General features: G+C 40.3%; 1 protein-coding gene across 15 annotated transcripts in view; it reads right to left on the bottom strand.

Annotated features, from left to right (window-relative positions):
* The window catches only part of WDR20 (WD repeat domain 20), a 50,904-nt gene extending 32,476 nt beyond the window's left edge, over positions 1 to 18,428 (bottom strand). For 6 of the 15 annotated variants that reach the window (XR_009966508.1, XR_009966510.1, XR_009966509.1 and 3 more), the window contains exon 1: positions 18,089 to 18,421. Coding sequence is in view for 10 of the 15 variants with exons in the window: in XM_062627943.1 (XP_062483927.1) it covers positions 18,089 to 18,352 (264 nt within the window). In the remaining 5 variants the exon portion in view is untranslated. Of the gene's footprint in view, positions 1 to 14,006; positions 15,845 to 17,173; positions 17,250 to 18,088 lie in introns of those variants that run through there. The other 9 variants (XM_062627933.1, XM_062627938.1, XM_062627940.1 and 6 more) reach the window with 8 other exon arrangements.
* Between the last annotated feature and the right edge of the window lie 755 nt (positions 18,429 to 19,183).

The raw sequence follows: 19,183 nt of genomic DNA, 5'->3' as shown, positions 1-19,183 counted from the left end.
GACAAACAACCACAGGAAAGTGAATTAAATACTGCAAGATCTTAAACATACATAGATCATTAAAAAATATAATATAATCATGAACACACAAATCAAATATATACAGATCCTATATATGATCTAACACACATATAATCACTAATATAGACAAATCATTACATATGTATAGAGATCACCCTAGTCATATCTGTTAAACAAGACATGGCACATAAATTACTTGATCACAGTACTTATGGTTGTAATTTTTTTCAGTCTCCAAGAGGCTATGCTATTCACTCAACATCCTTACAGTTGAGAGAGCAAGCCACCAATGAATGTCACTCTTCCCCGCTTGTGAATATTGTCTGCTTTGTGTGAAACTCTTAACTGGCAATTAAGATTTGCCTGATAAAAAATAGGATTTTAAAACAGTACTCTTTAGAAAATAGACTCTAAAAAATGATAAACAACTACATTTACCCTCCAACGCAATTATTTCAGTTTACAAGTTTTCTTTTGTGTATCTTAGTTTCCGAACTTTGGCATGAATTTCCTAATGTGTTTGCCATGGTAACCAAGCAGCCTGAGCCTCTACTTGAAATTCTGTTTAACTGTTTAGTGCTGTATATTGACCAAGATACATTAACATCCTAATGCATTCCAAAGAGCAAAGTGAGCAATTCTCATACCGAAGGAACCGCTTTATTAACTATTGCAAACCTCAAAAGTTTTTTGCTGTTGTTTAACATGGGAGGATAACTGGGAAACTTCATTTCATAGCTACATACACTCAGGTTTGAGGAACAGGGTATATTCAATATATAAGGAGCTACATTGGATCAGCAGAGTCTCTATTTGACACCATCTTCTCTCCTGTGAGTCAACACTTTACATTTATGTTAGAAAGGAAATATTTGTTTCAAGTATACATTTGAATGAGAAAAATTTTCCACACATTAAAGCTTACATCCTGGTGGAAAACTGATCTGTTGCAAGAAGAGCCAGGTAACTGGCTAACATCTTACTTGAAGATCCAAGATTAACAGAGCAAAGGCAGGCCACAATTGCTAGCTTCTCTTTGTATCCATTTTGAAGGAAGCTTTCTTCAAACATTTATCATAAATACAGGCTCATGAATAAGAAAACACCTGATTTAAGTTCATGAAATCTTTTCTAATCCCCAGAAAATACAGTTCAACATATCAAAATTTAATTTAAAAAAATAAGTAAAAAAACAGATTAGGAAAACTGTGGGGGTGGGGGTGGGGGGGGTGGGAGTTTACTGCTTAGTTTTTTCAATCTCACTATTGCATATAGTTAAAATAAAAAAAATTAAACAAACCCTAACAAATAAACATAAAACAAGTATGGGTTGGCTGGTCATCTCTTTACAGTAAATAAATGCAGCCACTATCACCTCATGTTACTATTCAAGAAAACCTCTCATTCTTTACTCTGCTTATGGTTCAAGACAGAATGAAAGTTCTGACCTGCTATATAAACACAAACTTACAATACAGAGAACCATCTTCAACAGTACCCAAACCACAAAATAAACCTCCTGGAAGCTTCCCTACAAAACTACTGAGATAGTTTTACCATAAAACATAGTATGTTCTTTCCATTATATCTGCAAAGCCAGCTGTACCTTCACCCTTTCATTGGACTTTACTGTTTACAGCTCCTCCAGCATCTTATAGTTCATTTACTCTCCTGCATCTAAAAGCATGTAAGATAGCCTCACTGGGTACGCCACATATAGTTGGACTGCTAAATCTATAAACACATTTTCTGCATTTTGTTCATCTGGCTCAGCTCTTCGGAAGCTTCTGGATGAAACATCCTACCTCTTCTTAGAAATCTATTCTGTATTTCCCATAGAATCTGCAACCTATCACACCACAGTATTTTCATTATGCAGTTTAACTATCAGCAATAGGTTACAGCAGGGCAGGTCAAAGAGCATGACTCTTCTGAATAGTAAATTCTGCACAACTGGGATTCATGTGAGACCTGGCAATGTCTCATACATCTAGGGAAGGTTTTATATTATTTATTCTCTCCTGTCTTTCTTCTCTTCTTCTGTTTACAGCTTTCAGAAATATTGATTGCTTTGCTCAGCTAACTAAAAAAACAAAACAAAACAAAAAAACACACTCTTCTTTCTCCAGTTTTACATTAGACACCATCTTCTGCTAGTAGCAGGAGTTGAAAATCACCTTCATCAACACAAGTGATCAGAATTTCATACAATATTAAAGCCATTTTTTCAATGCCTTGTACAATGGCACTAAAGATGCTTCCTTATTTCTATTGGTAAACCTCATTTGATGAATTGCATTTATCTCCTCCTGCTTTCAACAGCTGTATCACAGGCTGGCTCAGCTTGTGGTCAACATTACACTCTGGTTATCATCTTTTCAAAGTTTTCTGGCTGAAGGAAAAATTCCATATGTTTTTTTTTTAATGCATTTTAACTTCACTTACTGTTCTGCTACCAGCTTGTTTCTTGTTATAAAATACTCTGATTACAAACTGATGCCTCTCAACTTTAAGAGAATTTTGCCATCATGTATGTGTGCTTACTTCTTTGACCCAATGTCACCAATTAAAGTACTGTTTCCAAACCCACTCCTAGAAGACCTCTACTTGAGACTCTTGAGTTCTCAAGAGTTGTCACAGTCCTGGTAATCAGTAAATTATGTAAAAAGATATCAAAGACTAAGAATTTTAATTCTCTCCGCATTTCAGAGCAAAGTGAGTTTAAGGTTCTAGTACCCCCTCAGTTAAAAACATCTGATATACTAATCTAAAACTGCTAGTATATACAAGGACATGAACATAAGTTTTTCCTTACTACCAGAGTGTTACACTAGAAACACTGAGCAGCTGAACTTCAAATAAAGCTGTCTATATAATGCCCATTATACATTAATGTTTTCCTACTGCAGGGAAACTATCTTTTACTTTAAGCAAAACAGAACACACAGAAGTATACTACCTCAGAATTTCAAAAGCTAGAACTGAAAGTAACATGAAGCAGTTAAGAATTCTCAGGGTTTTGGATGTGGCGGGTGAGTTTGTTGTTGTGGTAGCGAGTGTGTGTTGAGTAGCACTCTTGCATGTTTTTCTCCAAATACAATCAAGGGTGTGCCTTAAGAAAATACCTTCTTCTCACTAGCAGTCAAATGGGTTTTAGCAGAAGTTTTGACTATAAGGAATATGGAAATGATTTCAGAATAGCAGAGAGCATACCAAATATTCACTGAATGAAGTTCATGCTGCAATACTACTTACAGACTGCCACATGCCACATGTAAAGAATATATCCCCTTTTGTAAAATTATAATGCACTGAAGCACACATTTCAGTCTTTTCACTTTTGAGGAACTGAAAAAATTAACTGCATCATAACAATTACTGCTTTCCTTAACTACACTTCATAATTAAGTTCTGCAAGGTACACTTAAGATTTATGCTTAATTAACTGTAACTCCTTTCTTAATAGTCACAATCTAGAAGTTATAACAGTCATAGCTCTGAAGTAAAAAAGTAATAGCTACCTTTCTGATCTCCTCTTTATTCCTTATCCTCCAGGGGATAGTCTCATTTCCTCCCACTCCTCCAGTCTAGTCACTGTTGTCTACACTTCTAATCAGTCCTTTCTCACCTGTTTGTAAATGCTGAATGAGGCACAGTTCAGATAAGCTGAACAAAGGTAAGATACATATACTAGACATAAGAAATAAATTCAAATAAGGAAAATAGGTATGTAAGTATCAAACGGCTTTCAAGTGAAACCACACGTTCTGGCACAATTCAGCAACTGTTCTCATTCCGTTCACAGGCTCAGGTGGGATACTTATTAAACACTAAGTTACTTTCACTGGAAAACTGTTTAAATTGACTCAGCTCTGTAAACAAAACTGGTTAGAAAGTTATATCTCTTCAAGATGACACTCATTTAAATTAGAGGTCACAGACTGCTTTTCGATGACCCCCAAAACATGGAACAAACTGGAAATATTACATGCCTGAATGATAGCATCTTCTCCAAGTTGCTCACATCATGCACATGCAAAAGTTAGCTGACCTGTTGGACTAGTATTCTAGTCAGTCATACCTTCAAAGCCATTACTTTCACTAAATTTAGCTTCGAGTCTTATTTTTTTTCTGCTCCAAAACATAGCTATGATTTTATACGTAGCAGAAAAATGCACTTTAACAATACATGCGCACCTACCAAAGCATTCACTGAGGCTGACTTTATACACAACTTGCCAGAGACAGATTTGCAGTTTTTGAGGGTTTTTTTTCTTTTGGTGATGAGACATCCTAAGTTTCCTTAAAATACGTCACAGAAAATTAAGTTCCCTGTTGAAAGACTAAGGCTGGTGTACCTTAATCACTGAAGTTGTTCAAAGTTCATTTCTCCTAACTTTAAGAAGATCAAAATACAGTAACACTCAAGAGCTGGCCTTACAAGTGTGCTTCAAGGCAAAAAAATCCAACACCTGCCATCCCTTGACAATACCCTAATCTTTTCCAATTTTAACAGTGAAGCGTTAAGTAGAACATTTCTCTTTTTAAGGGTATTCAAAAGTATCCAAACAAAACAGAGACTTCACACGTACAAAGAACAAATAACCAAAAGACCTGATTCAGGAAACAGCATTAGGACTAAACTAAATTGATTTACTTGAAATTTGCAAGCTACAGTATGATCATCATTATTAAATTAGAGCAAGTTCAGTTTCATGTAGACTTGTCAACAGGTAGAAGTATAAATTCATATTAATACAATATAACCAGTATAGCTTCATTATACTAAAAAAAATACAGACAATTAGCAGGAATAAGTTGAATTTCTACCAGTCTACACATTGGTATTTATCTTTGAAAGTTTGCACAATCCCCTTTTCAGCACATAAGTTATTTCTTTAGGACGGAAAATAAACATAAAAGGCAGCAACAAAAGAGGTCAGGATTATCCACTGCTATAACAAAATGATGTTTTAGTCGAACAGTGTAAATTCACTGTTTGTAAGAAGTTGTGTGTTGCAGAAAAGCAGTCTCAGTAATTGTTCACTGCATTCCCTGTTACTATAGAAACTTAACTTCACTGTAGCAGTTAATTAATTTAATTTTTTTTAATTACAAAGCTCCATAAAAGTCAAACACAAAGCAATGTCTGTCCAGCAAGCTGAATTATGCCTTTTCTGGCTACTGTTGGATTTCACAAGCCCTACAGGAATGCCAGACATTTCTGATACAGTGGCTTTAAGTGACCATAACTCCATCATATTGCAGCATGTTAATACTACCAGAACAAAGCCCTAATTACTTTTGTACTAAAAATAAGATTCAACTGCTCTTATTCTAAGAGCTCCAGAACAGTCCTAAAGAAGTTACGTGAATAAATTACTGATCAGGTATATAACCTATGCTTCAAAAGCAGAATGAGGCCCACCGATTAATGATTTTTCTGATCATATTTAGTAACAGACAAACAGCACAACATATTTGCCTTAACTCTTATTCTGAAGTTGTTACTTGCAATGCATCCTCCTTCTGGGTGCTGAAGATGTATCATAACAACCCAACACAATAACGTAAAAACCGCTATAGAACAAGAATAGCAGCACAGGCTACTAGAAAGCAAATATCAAGGACCAAACCCCTAACACAGATGCACTGCAGTGAACTCAGATTTCTCACAATCCCACAGGTAGCAGTTCCAGGATATCACCTAGTCCACAAACCAGAATCCTGCTTCAGAAGTTTTAGAGCAAAAGGCAGAATGCTCCCAACTTCAGCACCAGTGCTCCAAATAGCTTTATTTTTAAGTAAGGAAAGCATTAAGATACTTCAAGTAATAGTAAGTGCTGACAGTTTCACTGGTACAGATATGGCGGGGGAGGGGGGGACGACACAACCAACCTTTTGCCTGCTAGCTATTAATATCTTCCTTTAAAGATTACCATGAAAGGGCTAAAACTGTTAAATGAACCAAATGGTCACACAACACTGTTTCTTTCCTCAGGCTGATTTTTGTCTCAAGAGCAAGAGGCAGTGATCAATCTATCTATTGCCACCTACTGATCTACTTGCAGACAGTAGCTCAGGCCACTGAGTAGCTGCCCATATCTGAAGCGTTTGCTCAAGCTCCTAATAGAAGCCTAAATGAAGGCACAGAACCAAACACAAGCTCCTGACAGGACATGGGCCAGGCATTAAATCATCCCTCCCACTGCTACAGGCATACTAATACCAGGGATTTCTACTGTCAAAAGTACCTTTATCCAGCACTGATATCAGCAGACTGTCTTAATCTAAATTTCTTTTATATCAGTCTGCACTGAAAGTGCCACAGCTGCAAGATGCCTACTAATCAGAGGTGATAAAAATGAAGAAAGGGTTCCCAAATGACTGAAGAGAAGGCACAGCAAAAGCATTTTCTAGCATTGTAAGACTGGACTTCTCCAAGCACTGGTCTTACAAACATTCCCATTTGACTCTCTCTTATGTACAAGAAAATCCACTATCAATTTAGGACTAACAAAAAATACACAGATCAACCAGATCCATGCAAGCCAAACACTTTTTTGCAAGAAGGGCCAACTATCGCTCAGAAGAAATACATGCATGCTGATGGGGTCCATCCGTCAGAGAAGAGGAAAAGCATTTTCAGTCATAGACTTGCCAAGCTGGTGAAGAAGGTTTTAAGCTGAAGTTGCCAGGAGAGGGGAACATCAATCCATCCCTTTCCTACCACTACCATGGTGGATTAGATGCCAGCAACAGATGTCCAGAGCCTGGAGAGGGATCACGGGTCAGCAGGAGAGCACCTGAAGAGCAGCACAAAAGGATTCAGACGATCCAGATTGTAAATCAGCTTCACTGAGGGCCCAGCATTAATACCTCTATGCAAATGCACATAGCATGGGGAATAAACAAGAGGAATTAGAGATGTGTACACACTTGCAGGGCTGTGATCTTGGAGATCTCCACAGGCTGTGCATCTTGGAGACCTGGCATGGTTCCTATAACTGGAGTGTTGGAATGGAAGAATACAGATTCTTCAGGACAGACAGGAAGGGGAGATGAGGAGGGGTGCTGCCCTCTGTGTCAGTGACCAGCTGTAGTCCATATAGCTCCATCTCAGAATGGATAAGGAGCCAACCAAAAGCTTATGGGTCAGGAATAAAAGAAAATATGCTAAGGCACGTGGAAAATAAGGAGGTGACTGGTGACAGCCAACATGGCTTCAATAAGGGCAAATCATGCCTGGCAAATTTGGTGGCCTTCTACAATGGGGTTATGGTGCTAGTGGATAAGAGGAAAGCAACTGACATCATCTATCTGGACTTGTACAAAATATTTCACACTGTCCCATGTGACATCCTTGTCTCTAAACTGTAGAGGCATGGATTTGAGGAATGGAACACTGGGTCTGGATGGTTGCACTCAAGAGGTCAACGTCCAAGCGTACACCAGTGATGAGTGGTGTTCTGCAGTGCTCAGTATCAGGACCAGTGCTGTTCAGCATCTTTGTCAGTGACTTGGACAGTGGGATTGAGTGCACCCTCAGGAAGTTTGCTGAGGGCACTGCTCTTAACTATCCTAGTTCACTCTAATGCTTTTACAGAGGTTGCATTTTGGCGCAAACATAGAACTACCCTTGAACAGTCACTTCACTGGCACAGAATCTATTCTGCCCACCCTATCAAAAGGTCAGAAATTTAAAAAGCATCTTACAACTTGGCAGGCATTTGCTAACTGTACATGACACAGAGCCCCAAGTTATTCTGTACAAGAGACCACAGAAGTCACCTCTTGAGATGTATCACTAGTACTATTAAACAGCAATAATTCTCTAGTGAACCCAAGCATCTTTCTTTTACAAGCTTCACCTTGTATTTCTGAAAAAAACTCCTCCTGGATTAATATATCACACTGAACAGCCACTCTTAAAGTTGGGGTTTTTTTTATAATTCTTTCGTTAATTATGAAAGAATAGATCTATGATTTGAACTGACATATAGTGACACATGCAAGATGGGTTATAAGACAGCTAAGAAATCCTGCATTCAGCAGCATTCAGTCTGAAAAATAAAACTGTTTGCTATATAGATCCTAGGAGGAAATAAAGGTAGGAATTTGAAGGAAAATGCAGGCTAAGCCTCTAAAAATCAGCTAACTGTATTGTAAAGCCATAGATAGAGGTAGTATTTGCCATTCAGAACACTAAATTACACAAATCCAAATATCTAAACTATAATTTAAATCTTATGAACATAATTTTAAAAAAGAAATCATAACTATTTTTCTAAAATACTGAGGACAGTAAATAAAAGAAAAGCAGAAAAAAAATCAAGACAAAAAAAGTACTTTACAACAAGCTTCACTAAGGGGAAACCCTGCCTGACCAATTTGGTGGCCTTCTATGATGGGGCTACAGAACTGATGGACAGGGGTAGAGCAGTTGATGTCATCCACCTGGACTTGCGCAAAGCTTTCGACACTGTCCCACATGACATCCTGGTCTCTAAATTGGAGAGACATCAATTTGATAGGCAGACCACTTGGTGGATAAAGAACTGGCTGGACAGTCACACGCAAAGAGTTGCGGTCAATGGCTCAATGTCCAGCTGGAGACCAGTAACAAGGGGCATCCCTTATGGATTGGTGTTGGGACCTCTCTTGTTCAACATCTTCATCACTGACACGGACAGTGGGATTGAGTGCACCCTCAGCAAGTTTGCCAATGACTCCAAGCTGTGTGGTTCAGTTGATATGCTGGAGGGAAAGAATGCCATCCAGAGGGACCTTGACACACTTGTGAGGTGGGCTGATGCCAACCTCATGAAGTTTAACCATGCCAAGTGCAAGGTCCTACACCTGGGTCAGAGCAATCCCAGGCACAGCTACAGGTTGGGCAGAGAAGAGATTCAGAGCAGCCCTGCAGAGAAGGAATTGGGGGTATCGGTCGATGAGAAAATGAACATGAGCTGGCTTCAGTGTGTGCTCGCAGCCCAGAAAGCCAACCGTATCCTGGGCTGCATCAAAAGGAGCGTGACCAGCAGGTCGAAGGAGGTGATCCTGCCCCTCTGCTTTTGTGAGACCTCACCTGGAGTATTGTGTGCAGTTCTGGTGTCCTCAACATAAAAAGGACATGGAACTGTTGGAACAAGTCCAGAGGAGGGCCACGAGGATGATCAGGGGACTGGAGCACCTCCTGTATGCAGACGGGCTGAGAAAGTTGGGGCTGTTCAGCCTGGAGAAGGCTGCGTGGACACCTCATAGCAGCCTTCCAGTATCTCAAGGGGAGATACAGGGATGCGGGGGAGGGACTCCTCATTAGGGACTGTAGTGACAAGGGATAACGGGTTCAAACTTAAACAGGGGAAGTTTAGATTGGATATAAGGAGGAAATTCTTTCCTGTTAGGGTGGTGAGGCACTGGAATAGGTTGCCCAGGGAAGCTGTGAATGCTCCATCCCTGGCAGTGTTCAAGACCAGGTTGGACGAGGCCTTGGGTGATATGGTTTAGGGGAGTTGTCCCTGCCCATGGCAGGGGGGTTGGAACTTGATGATCTTAAGGTCCTTTCCAACTCTAACTATTCTATGACTCTATGATTCTGCCAAAATTTCTCGTCAATGATGTCTTCAAACTTGCACCAGGGTCATGCTCCAACATCCACCTCTAATCTGAAGAAAATCTGCACAGCTATTCAGGTTTACTGTGTTATCTGTGTGACTGTGCAGGTTAAAGCATCCTGCAGGCATCGCTCCAACAGTTTACTTCATCAGGCTTGCGGATTTTTAACAGAAAGTTTCAGTATGTATTGGCATCTCATGTTGTCAAAGTTCCCCTTTTAGTTGAAAGGGAGCACTTAAACCATAAACTGGAGATCTCTCAAAGTATGAGATTACTTCCCTGACAAAACGTATGTAAAGTTCCTGTAAGATAATACTATTATTATTACTATTCCTAGGATAATGAAGTTTGCTTATAGCATCCAATGTTTTCTCCCTCCTCCAGGGCATTTTAAGTTAACCTAAATGCTAGTTAGTCTAAGCAAGAATGTTACTATGGCATTCAGATTCACTAGGCATAAAAAATGAGGCATTATTAAACCAAGAACTGCTTAATACATCTATGCTGTAATCCCACACAGAATGAAAAAAGTATTTATTTGACCATTACAGCCACATGAGAACCTTATGATTAACTCATGAAATTAAAGACATTACAGTTGGTAAACCAAAACTAAAATCACTTCACAGAAACTATCTATTAGAGACCTTATCATTCCATTATGAACAGCTTTACTGAATAATGCAATAGAAAAATTCCAGTGAAAGTTGACACTACCACTGAAAGATTTCAAGTGTAGCGCCTGGTGGTCCTGCCCACAAAGACTACAGGGCTACATCTAGTCTACCAACAGTCTGCCAAACAAGCCAGAACAAGCAAAAGCAGCTGCTTTATTTTAAGTTACATAGGGAAAGAAACTGGAAGAATGTAGATACTAGACTATGGACTGCATATACTTTTGGACTTAAAAGGGGGGGTGAGGAAAGGAAGGAAAAAATACTCAATTTCCAAGAAGGATACAACAGAATATTATTACTTCAACATACAGTATGGCACATTTAATGTTACTGTTTAGTTTTCTTAAGCTTTCCAAGAAGATAAGGGTATTATTAGGCACTAGTGGCACTGTTTTCACTACTAATTTGTCTGAGAGTGTCAACTCACAGTCATAACAACTGGACAGCAAGTGGCCTTCAGATACCTGTCTTTCAAAAAAAAAAAAAAAAGTATTTTAGATGGTCCCCCTTAGCCAGAGAACTACAATAATACTTCAAAATAGGGCATTAAATTTGATTCTAGAATGTCAAACATGACAATTAAGGCTTTCAAACCTCTGAGAGATGGGTCTAGGCAACGTTTAATTAGCCTTTGAGGCATCCTGAGTGTACATTCTAACTATTAATGGTTAACAAGTGTTTTGCAGATTATCAGATGTCAAAGCATAATGCAAACTCGTTTGTTACAAGTGACCACTATTTGCATCTGTGAAACAGTGACTAAAATTTTGTCAATCTGCAAAAATTAAGCGCTACAATTAATGGCTTCACACTAATTCAAATTCCCCCAACTGAATTCATGCAAGTACAGTATTACTACACATACACTCTGATACAATAAATAAATCATATCAGCAGTGGAAGAAAAAAAGGGGGGGAAAAAACCAAACCAGGCAAATCCCCGACAAATTCACTGTTTATAAAACACTGTGTACCAGTTTGGGGGTTTGGCCAGCATAGCTTAGTATTCACTCTCAAACATGCCAGCCAAACAGGCAGCCTTAGATAAAAGAACTGTTACCTCAGAGAGCAATCCTTCAGAGGCTATACTGCAACAGCTTACTGAAGTCAAAACAGTTGCGATACAGGCTTGAAACACAGGCTAAGAGATGTAAAAGCACTTCAGACTAATGCTACTATCTACAGCTCAGAAGTAGCCTCCAGATAGCAATCATCTTGCAAACTGTCAATTGCAGATATCTTGCTCTCTACCACAGCAAGAAACATTTAGCAGTTTAACAGTGTCATTTTAAAGCAGCTTTTCAGTCTTTCCCTGAGCCAGTCCTAACTGCTCTATCTAAGCTTCACAACAAATTGTTAACAAAGTTAAACACTTTATCTATACTCCTGCAATCTACATTAGCCCTTCGCTATTTCCTTCAGAAGTGTCACTGGAAGGAAGGGGTTACCAAAAAAAAAAAAACAAGCCAACAAACCACCCTTCAGAAAACTGCAGCGTATTTTGTGTCTTGTCAGTACAGCCCAGACAGAATTAAGAAAAAAAACATCTGTCTATTTGATAAAACTCAAGGTGGTAAGTATATCCATCCATTAAACACTTGAAACAAGTCTCCAAGACTTTCAAATACCTTCACAACCACAGATCAACAGCTGATCTGTACTACTGATCTAGGCACAATACCTCCACAGGACTAGCAAATCCAGTCCCAACATAACTATTGTCTACAAGACAGAGAAGAAACAAAAGCTCAGGAAGAAATTAAGGGATTTCCGGGTGGGGAAAGCAATATAAAAGAATCTACAACACCCTTTTGAAGCGGGACAAAACGGAGTGCCACATCCAGCACACCTGAGACATGTGGACTATGCGAATACCTCCAGCACAGAGTATCTTCCCAGCTGCAGGATGGGATCAGATACCTTTGAAAAAAGTCTTGCTCTTTTTACTGTGGTACGTACATTAACCAATTTGCCTGACATCTCTTTCACAATAACAGTGATGTTCGATTCTGGTATAAATAAACAGTTAAATGCAGCACACTTTGTAGTAGAATTCAACTAATAGTACTAAGCCTTTCTTTGGTATCAAAACCACTGAAACAGATCAGACTATAAGCACCTAGACAAAGGAGAATAAAGCACACAAGATAAACTTGCATAAAGCAAGCACCAAAAAACTCTAATAGCCTTCTGAAAAATAACTGGACTAGAGAAAAAGGTCAGCAGCAAACGTAACGTGTGGTTTTTAGTTCTCCTTAACAGATGAAAGCACACATCTGTGCATGATATCAAGAATGGAAAGATTATTTTGCAATATGCAGCACAATCAGAAATAAAAACACTCTAATAAATGCAACAAAAATCAATGAAAATGGTATGTAATATTTATAAACAAAAAAAATCAAAGTATGAATAAAAATGGAGAAAAGTAGCAATATGATAAGAAACACTCCAAGTAATTCTAAGCAGAATTAAAAAAGGCAACATTATTCAATACATTAGCAAGAATATTAGACACAGCAAGCAATTAACTGCCCCTTACTCTGCACTGAAGTCACAGTGGAAGTACTATATATCTAGTTTACCACAAATGCAAGCCAACAGAAGCCAACAGAAGAGTAATCAAACATTTGGAATTCATGATCTCAGAAGAAAGGTTAAAAGAACCTTAGGAAAAGTGAGAAGACAGATTAACAAGTTTTCAAGTATGTAAAAGCTGAAGACAATAATCAACTAATGTCTATGTCCTCTATGTCCACCATAAATAACTGCATACAGGCTGTTTGGTTGTGAGGTTTTTTGTTGGTTGCTTTTTTTTTTGTTTGGCAGTTTGTTTTGTTTGTTTCCCTTGAACAAGAAGTTTAGTTAGATATTGGGGGGGAGCAGAAGGGTGAACTAAGCATCAAAACAACTTATGTAGGGAGGTTGTGGAATTCTTGTTACTACTGCAAGTTTAAGAACTGGTCATGAAGATGTAGATATATTTCCCTCTGCTTCAGAGGGAATGTATTATCAGAGATCCTTGCAAATCTCAGCATTTTTATAGCTCATGTCTGCTATTAAAAGGTGCATATTTTTCAGGGCCCTGACACAGATTAGTGATGTCTAAATATACAGTAATATAAACTCACCTTCCCACCACATTTTGAGAAAATTTGCTGGTTTGCTCCACAGATTCCAGCTTCCTATCCAGGAGTGTCTCACACTACCCTTCCCAGAGCAATATATTAAGCACAGTGACAAATGCCACCCATTATCATTCTGTTGTTGCAACAAGATCCTAGCTGAACAGCCTATAGAATAAAATCACCACCAAGGATAACACTTCTCAACTGGACAAAGACTCTAGTATCAAGCCAGAAATAAAAAAAATGTAATTTAAAGAACTTCAAAGGAAGCAATGCTACATATCATCAGTATTTTTACTCATAACCAGGGGCTGCCAGTTTGCTAATTCTTAATAAAAGAAGTTGAAATACAAGATTACTTTCATCTTAGTACAAATATAATTGCTTTTAAGCAATTTGCTCAATGTAAGGTTAAAAAGACTGTCAACAGACTCTGCCCTTCATGTCTCTGCCAACCTGAGCTTATCACCTACATATGCTTCTACTCCAACACCATTACAATATGCTATAATATATACAATTATTGCCCGACTGCTGCTTTAGGTAGCTGTGGGGGGTGTGTGCGCCCATTTAATTTTTGAATTATTACCTTACAAGCCTACTCCATGAAGAAGCAAACTTCTGAAATAATAAAATGGGCTTCCTTTAACACCTATAACTCTCAATCAAAATTAAGTCAACAATCCCATGCAAACAGATCCTCTAAATATGACTTAAGGCTGAAGTAAAGGCTTTATTGGGGAGAGACCTCATAAGTCAGGGGATCTGACCTGACAGCTCAGGCCACTGAAGGGGGTAGCTTTGTTCCTTCTTCTCACCCAGCACCAGCTCCTTCTTTGCTCTCACTGTTCCTGCTAATACCTGACCCCAAGATGAGGCAGTGCAACTCACCAAATGAAAAGAAAATCTACCCAGAAAAAGAGCAAGTACTTTGCTGCTGGCTTAGCAAGCTGAACTAGCTCAACCAGAGGCTGAGCACGGCCAAACATGACAAGGAGACAGGAGCACACTGCCGAGAGGATACAAGACTGCTAAACCATCATTTCAAGCTGTGACTAGATCATTTGAGTTTATGAAAATTTACCCCTTCTGTTTAACAAGAGATCACTGTACACACCCAACCTGAGAACCAAAGTTAAGGAGGACTGAAAGGGAAACCCTACTGACAGTGTAGTTGAGAATAACTATATACATATGTAAGTAGGTAAAGCAACCAGATATTCCATCACAACTTAATCTCTCCTTACTAAACTACAGGTTTTTATGTGGGTTTTCTATGGATGCAAGTCAGAAAGCAGCAGTTTTCTGGAGGCCTGCATTGCCTTATTAACACAAAGATAGCTGCCTAGGTTTTATGATAAAACCAACAATGCACTGGCTCATAAATGATGTGCTTTCTATGACACAGAAACCATGGGAACATAGTGATATTTCATAGCAATGGTAAAGTTCAGTGGGAACATGGAAACATGAAAAAGTAAAAGTTCAGCTTCCTTTTTAAAGAGGCAAATACCAAAGTTGGGAGAAAATACCTTTTTGCTTCAGAATGTCTCTTAAAGACAGCCTGAACTGCTGTCCAAAGCTCTCCCTTGTCTCTCTGCCAAACTATTATCACTGTTTATTACTACTCCAATCTCCACACCACTGTCCTAGACATTAGACATAACTTTTGAACCAAGTTCTGTGGAACGACAATCAAGGTTAGGGGAACATCACCAGAAATATTTTTTTTCTTTATATGGGTTAAATATCCCAAGTAGAACACATAAATTAACAGTCTACTTTAAAAGATGACTAACAAATTAACATTGCAGATGCAATGTATTTAGAATTTAAGGGAAACTAGAAGAACCTTAGCACTACTGATTTCAAGATGTGTCCTTTCAAATGGTACCTTTGATTCAATGTTACAATATTTATTCTTAAGTGTTGTTCATGGCTTAAGTGCGACTCTTACTTCATGTGTACTGATCTGCAATGGATTACCAATGCAAGAATTATCTCAATATCCAACAGATACAATTACTTAAAGTCTTGGTGGTTCTTTCACTCATTTTATTAAAAATATAACATTTTCTTAGCAAGAAAAGAAGATCTTAAAAATGGTAAAAAAAGAAAAAAGGCAAAATCATATCTACCTGATACATACACACAACACAGCTTCACTGAATTCAACTCATATTCTAATATGACTTTGCGAAATTGACAACTATAGTCTTAAAGTAATTAGGGAATTTTTTTTAAGGGATACTTAGATAATTATGAACCAACAGTTAAAGCTTGAGTTATTAGCATATGTATTGTGCAGTGGATCCCAAATAGCTTGGTCTTCAACAGATGAAGTCCCTCTCTCCTCCTGCCCCCAGAACCAAGACGGCATGCAGAGTTTGAGAGTTCGTCCTTAAAAGGCAGAATTACATACTGTCAATTTAGATAATAACAGCTCTCTCCCTTTTATGATAGCCACAAGATATCTTTTGATTCTGGAAAGCTCAAATAATCAGTTTGAAAGACTGTCAGCCTGTTTATATGTCAACTTTGTACACAGAAAAAGCAATGACTTGCAACTGAATAGTTTCAAAATAAATTCTAAAGCTGCGAGTATTACAAGCTAAAGACAGACCACCTTCCCCATTCTCATTTAAAGCATTTTTCTTCATTGCATTTCAGTCTATTTCAGCTATTTCTCTAGGTTCACTTTACTAATGTATTACATACACATACAGAATATACACTGTATTTTAAATTGCTATCACTGTAAAAGGCTACTGGAATTAATTCTGTTCTAATAATGTGTATGTTTTATACTACTTGGAGAAAAAAATATTCAACACTAACAGGTACACTTCAAAGCTCTCAATTTAACCATCTGACAAACTAAAATTATCTCAGTTACTGTGTATCCCACCAACAGCTTTAGCATCTTAAAAAGATAAAAAAAAAAATCAAATACTCAAAATTATTTTAGAATTTGAAAAAGTTATTCAGGTCCCTATTTTTAATGAAATTCCAGGCTTTAGTTTTTATTTTTTAGAAGTGTAGCAAGTTGTCTTAGTCATCTCTTGCAAGAATCACATGTATCATTACTAAACTACATAAAGGCCTGCTCTGCAATCTTAGTGAGAGAACTCTTCAGTTACTCTGTATGGAAAAAACCAGATATATCAGAATCCAAACATGGTAATAATTTAAGATACAGATTTTCATAGAAAACTGCCAGCCAGAATACCTTGTAAATAGTAAGCACAGCAGCTGCTTATAAACAGCAAATACTGTTTGATAAAAAATATAGCATGCTGAAAGAAACTATTAAGTACTACTTAAAACTAGACTATTAAAATTCATTAAAGGATGAAACTGAACTTTATATGCACACTTTCCCATATAATTATACAGGACATATCAGATCTGTTAAGTCACAGTCAACAGATAACCACATAGCCTTTATTCTCCAGTTGGTGCTTACACTTTTTACTGAGGAGAAGTGAAATGGACACTAGTTTAGAACACCATAGATTCAGATATAATTCCTTGCTCATGCACAAGCTTCCTGCACATCCTCGTGTATGTCACTAGTTCTCTGTGCCTTCAACCCACATTGAATGGTGGGCTAAGAGCAAAAAGATTTCAAAGTAGTCACACTCCGGCAGCAGAGTCCTAGGTATGTAACAAACACCCGCTTTTGGAAACATAAAACAGAAAACTGACAACCATTGTACCTGCGTTTACATATATCAGGAGTGACACAGGTTCACCCAGCATGACAAATTCTGAATCCTCCTCTAAATCCCATAAAACCAAGGACCTTAAGAAACAACAAGCAGAAAGTGTTTGCTCACAAATGTGGTGACCCAAAAGATCAAATCCATGCTGTTAGTCCTGCATCAAATAATGACAGGTAAAGAGTCTCTACCAAGTGCATCAATGGTTCTTGCCTGTAAAAGCAACTTTATCCGTGTTAATTATCTGACATTTAAAATTCAGCTCACCCCACTGCTCCCATTTAAAAACAATCCCCAAACCAGTTCACACTTCAAAGTCACAGTGAAGGCCTAAAATTACAGTTAATATTGTAGCCACTCAATCAAAGCTAGAAAGATTCTGGAAGCAGGGACTGACACCACAGTAATTATGACAGGCATCAGTATTTAGCAAACTCAGACCTGAAGCAGCAGGTGAAGGAGGCCCAGGGTTGCCTTACCAATGGAAAGCCAACCTTCACTCTTGCACGCCAAGGAGGACCCAAACAATCGCATCCCTCCAAAGGCTCAAACAACCGTTGGTGACACCGTACTTGACGTGGGCCGCTAGTACGGAGCCAGCGCCGGTCCCGTCACACAGCCCTCCAAGCCAGGCCTTCACTGCCCCTGCCCTAGCCGCTATGCCGCAGGGCAGCTAATCGGGAGAGCAGCTCAAATCCCAGCCACAACCGGGCCGCAACCGAAAAGCTACCAGGCGCAAGGCCGCCGGGGGGCAAGGGGGTCGGAGGAAAGACGGCCCAATTGGGCGGCCTCGACCCCCCGCCCACGGTGCAGCTCCTGCGGCGGGGCTCCCACGCTCCCCGGCAGCCGTCGGACACTCGGCGGGCTGGCAGCGCGCAGTCCCCACCATTCCCCCCTCAGCCCAGAGACCGAGCCCCGGTACCTTGCGGACCCCCTTGTAAATGTAGAAGTAGAGCTCCCGGCCCACATTGAAGCAGAGCCGGTCCCCGTTGCCGCTCTGGTCGTTGACGTTGACGAAGGAAACGCGGACCGGGTTGGAGCCCTGTGAATTGAAGGGCACCCGGTTAGGTCGGCTGTACTCCGAATGGGTCAGCAGCTTGTACAGCCCCTCCCGGGTGGTGAACTGAGTCTTAATCTCGTTCATCTCCTTCCCTCCTCCCTCCGCCGCCATCTTGGAAAGGAGCATTCATCCTGCCCCAGTGCCCGGATGTAGCGGCACTGCGCAACCGTCACCGCCGCCAGCGCTCGCACGGCAGTGCACGGAGGCGGCCACGCAAACGACGTAAGGGGGAGGAGCGGCGGCGCCTGTTTACTGCGGGGCTGCGCGCACGCCGGGTCGCTTCGCCTGCCCTTGGGTGGGCCCTCGCGGGGGAGGGCGGGGCACCGGGTGGCGTGGGTACCTCGCTGTAGTGCTGGGGCGCGGAGGGGTAGAGGTGCCGGGGAGCTGCTGCGGAGGACAGGGGGAGCCGGGGTGCGGGCTCTGGCTGGAGGGTGTGAGGAGGAGCTCTGGGCGCTCACAGGGACCCTTTGCCTCGGGACGTGGGCGGTGCGTGGGGTGAGGGCGTAACCGGCACCGCCTGAGGGGCCGCGCTGGAACAGGAGGTGTCCGCCTGTGCTGGGGCAGAGCCGCTAATGCGAGGCTCACGGTTCCCGGGTGAGAGGTCAAAGTGAGGCGCCGTCGTCCTCGTTGTGTCCGTGGGCGGGTTTGTCCATACGTTACTGCCGGAGCATCCACCAGCGCCTGCAAGCCTGGTCAGGTGTGGCTGCTAAACCCCGCTGGGAGCGTCCCGCGGGTAAATCAGTTTAGGCAGCAAATGCAAGTGTGCAGCTGTGCTTTGACGCTTCATGTCAAGCCCACGCTGCCCCTGAAGAAGACAGCGTAGGAATTCCTCCGGCTCTGCGCCACCTCCAGCTGCCAGCTGCACTCAGAACCAGGCTGGGGAGGTGACCTGAAACGGTAACCTGAAAAACTGGTTGTCAGATAACTCACCTCATTGTTCTGATCATCGTGCAACTG

This window comes from Pezoporus occidentalis, unplaced genomic scaffold, assembly GCF_034315485.1.
Source record: "Pezoporus occidentalis ecotype Australia unplaced genomic scaffold, CSIRO_AGI_Poc_V1 ctg31, whole genome shotgun sequence".
Classification (NCBI taxonomy): domain Eukaryota; kingdom Metazoa; phylum Chordata; class Aves; order Psittaciformes; family Psittacidae; genus Pezoporus; species Pezoporus occidentalis.
This window is presented reverse-complemented; position numbering and strand designations above follow the sequence as displayed.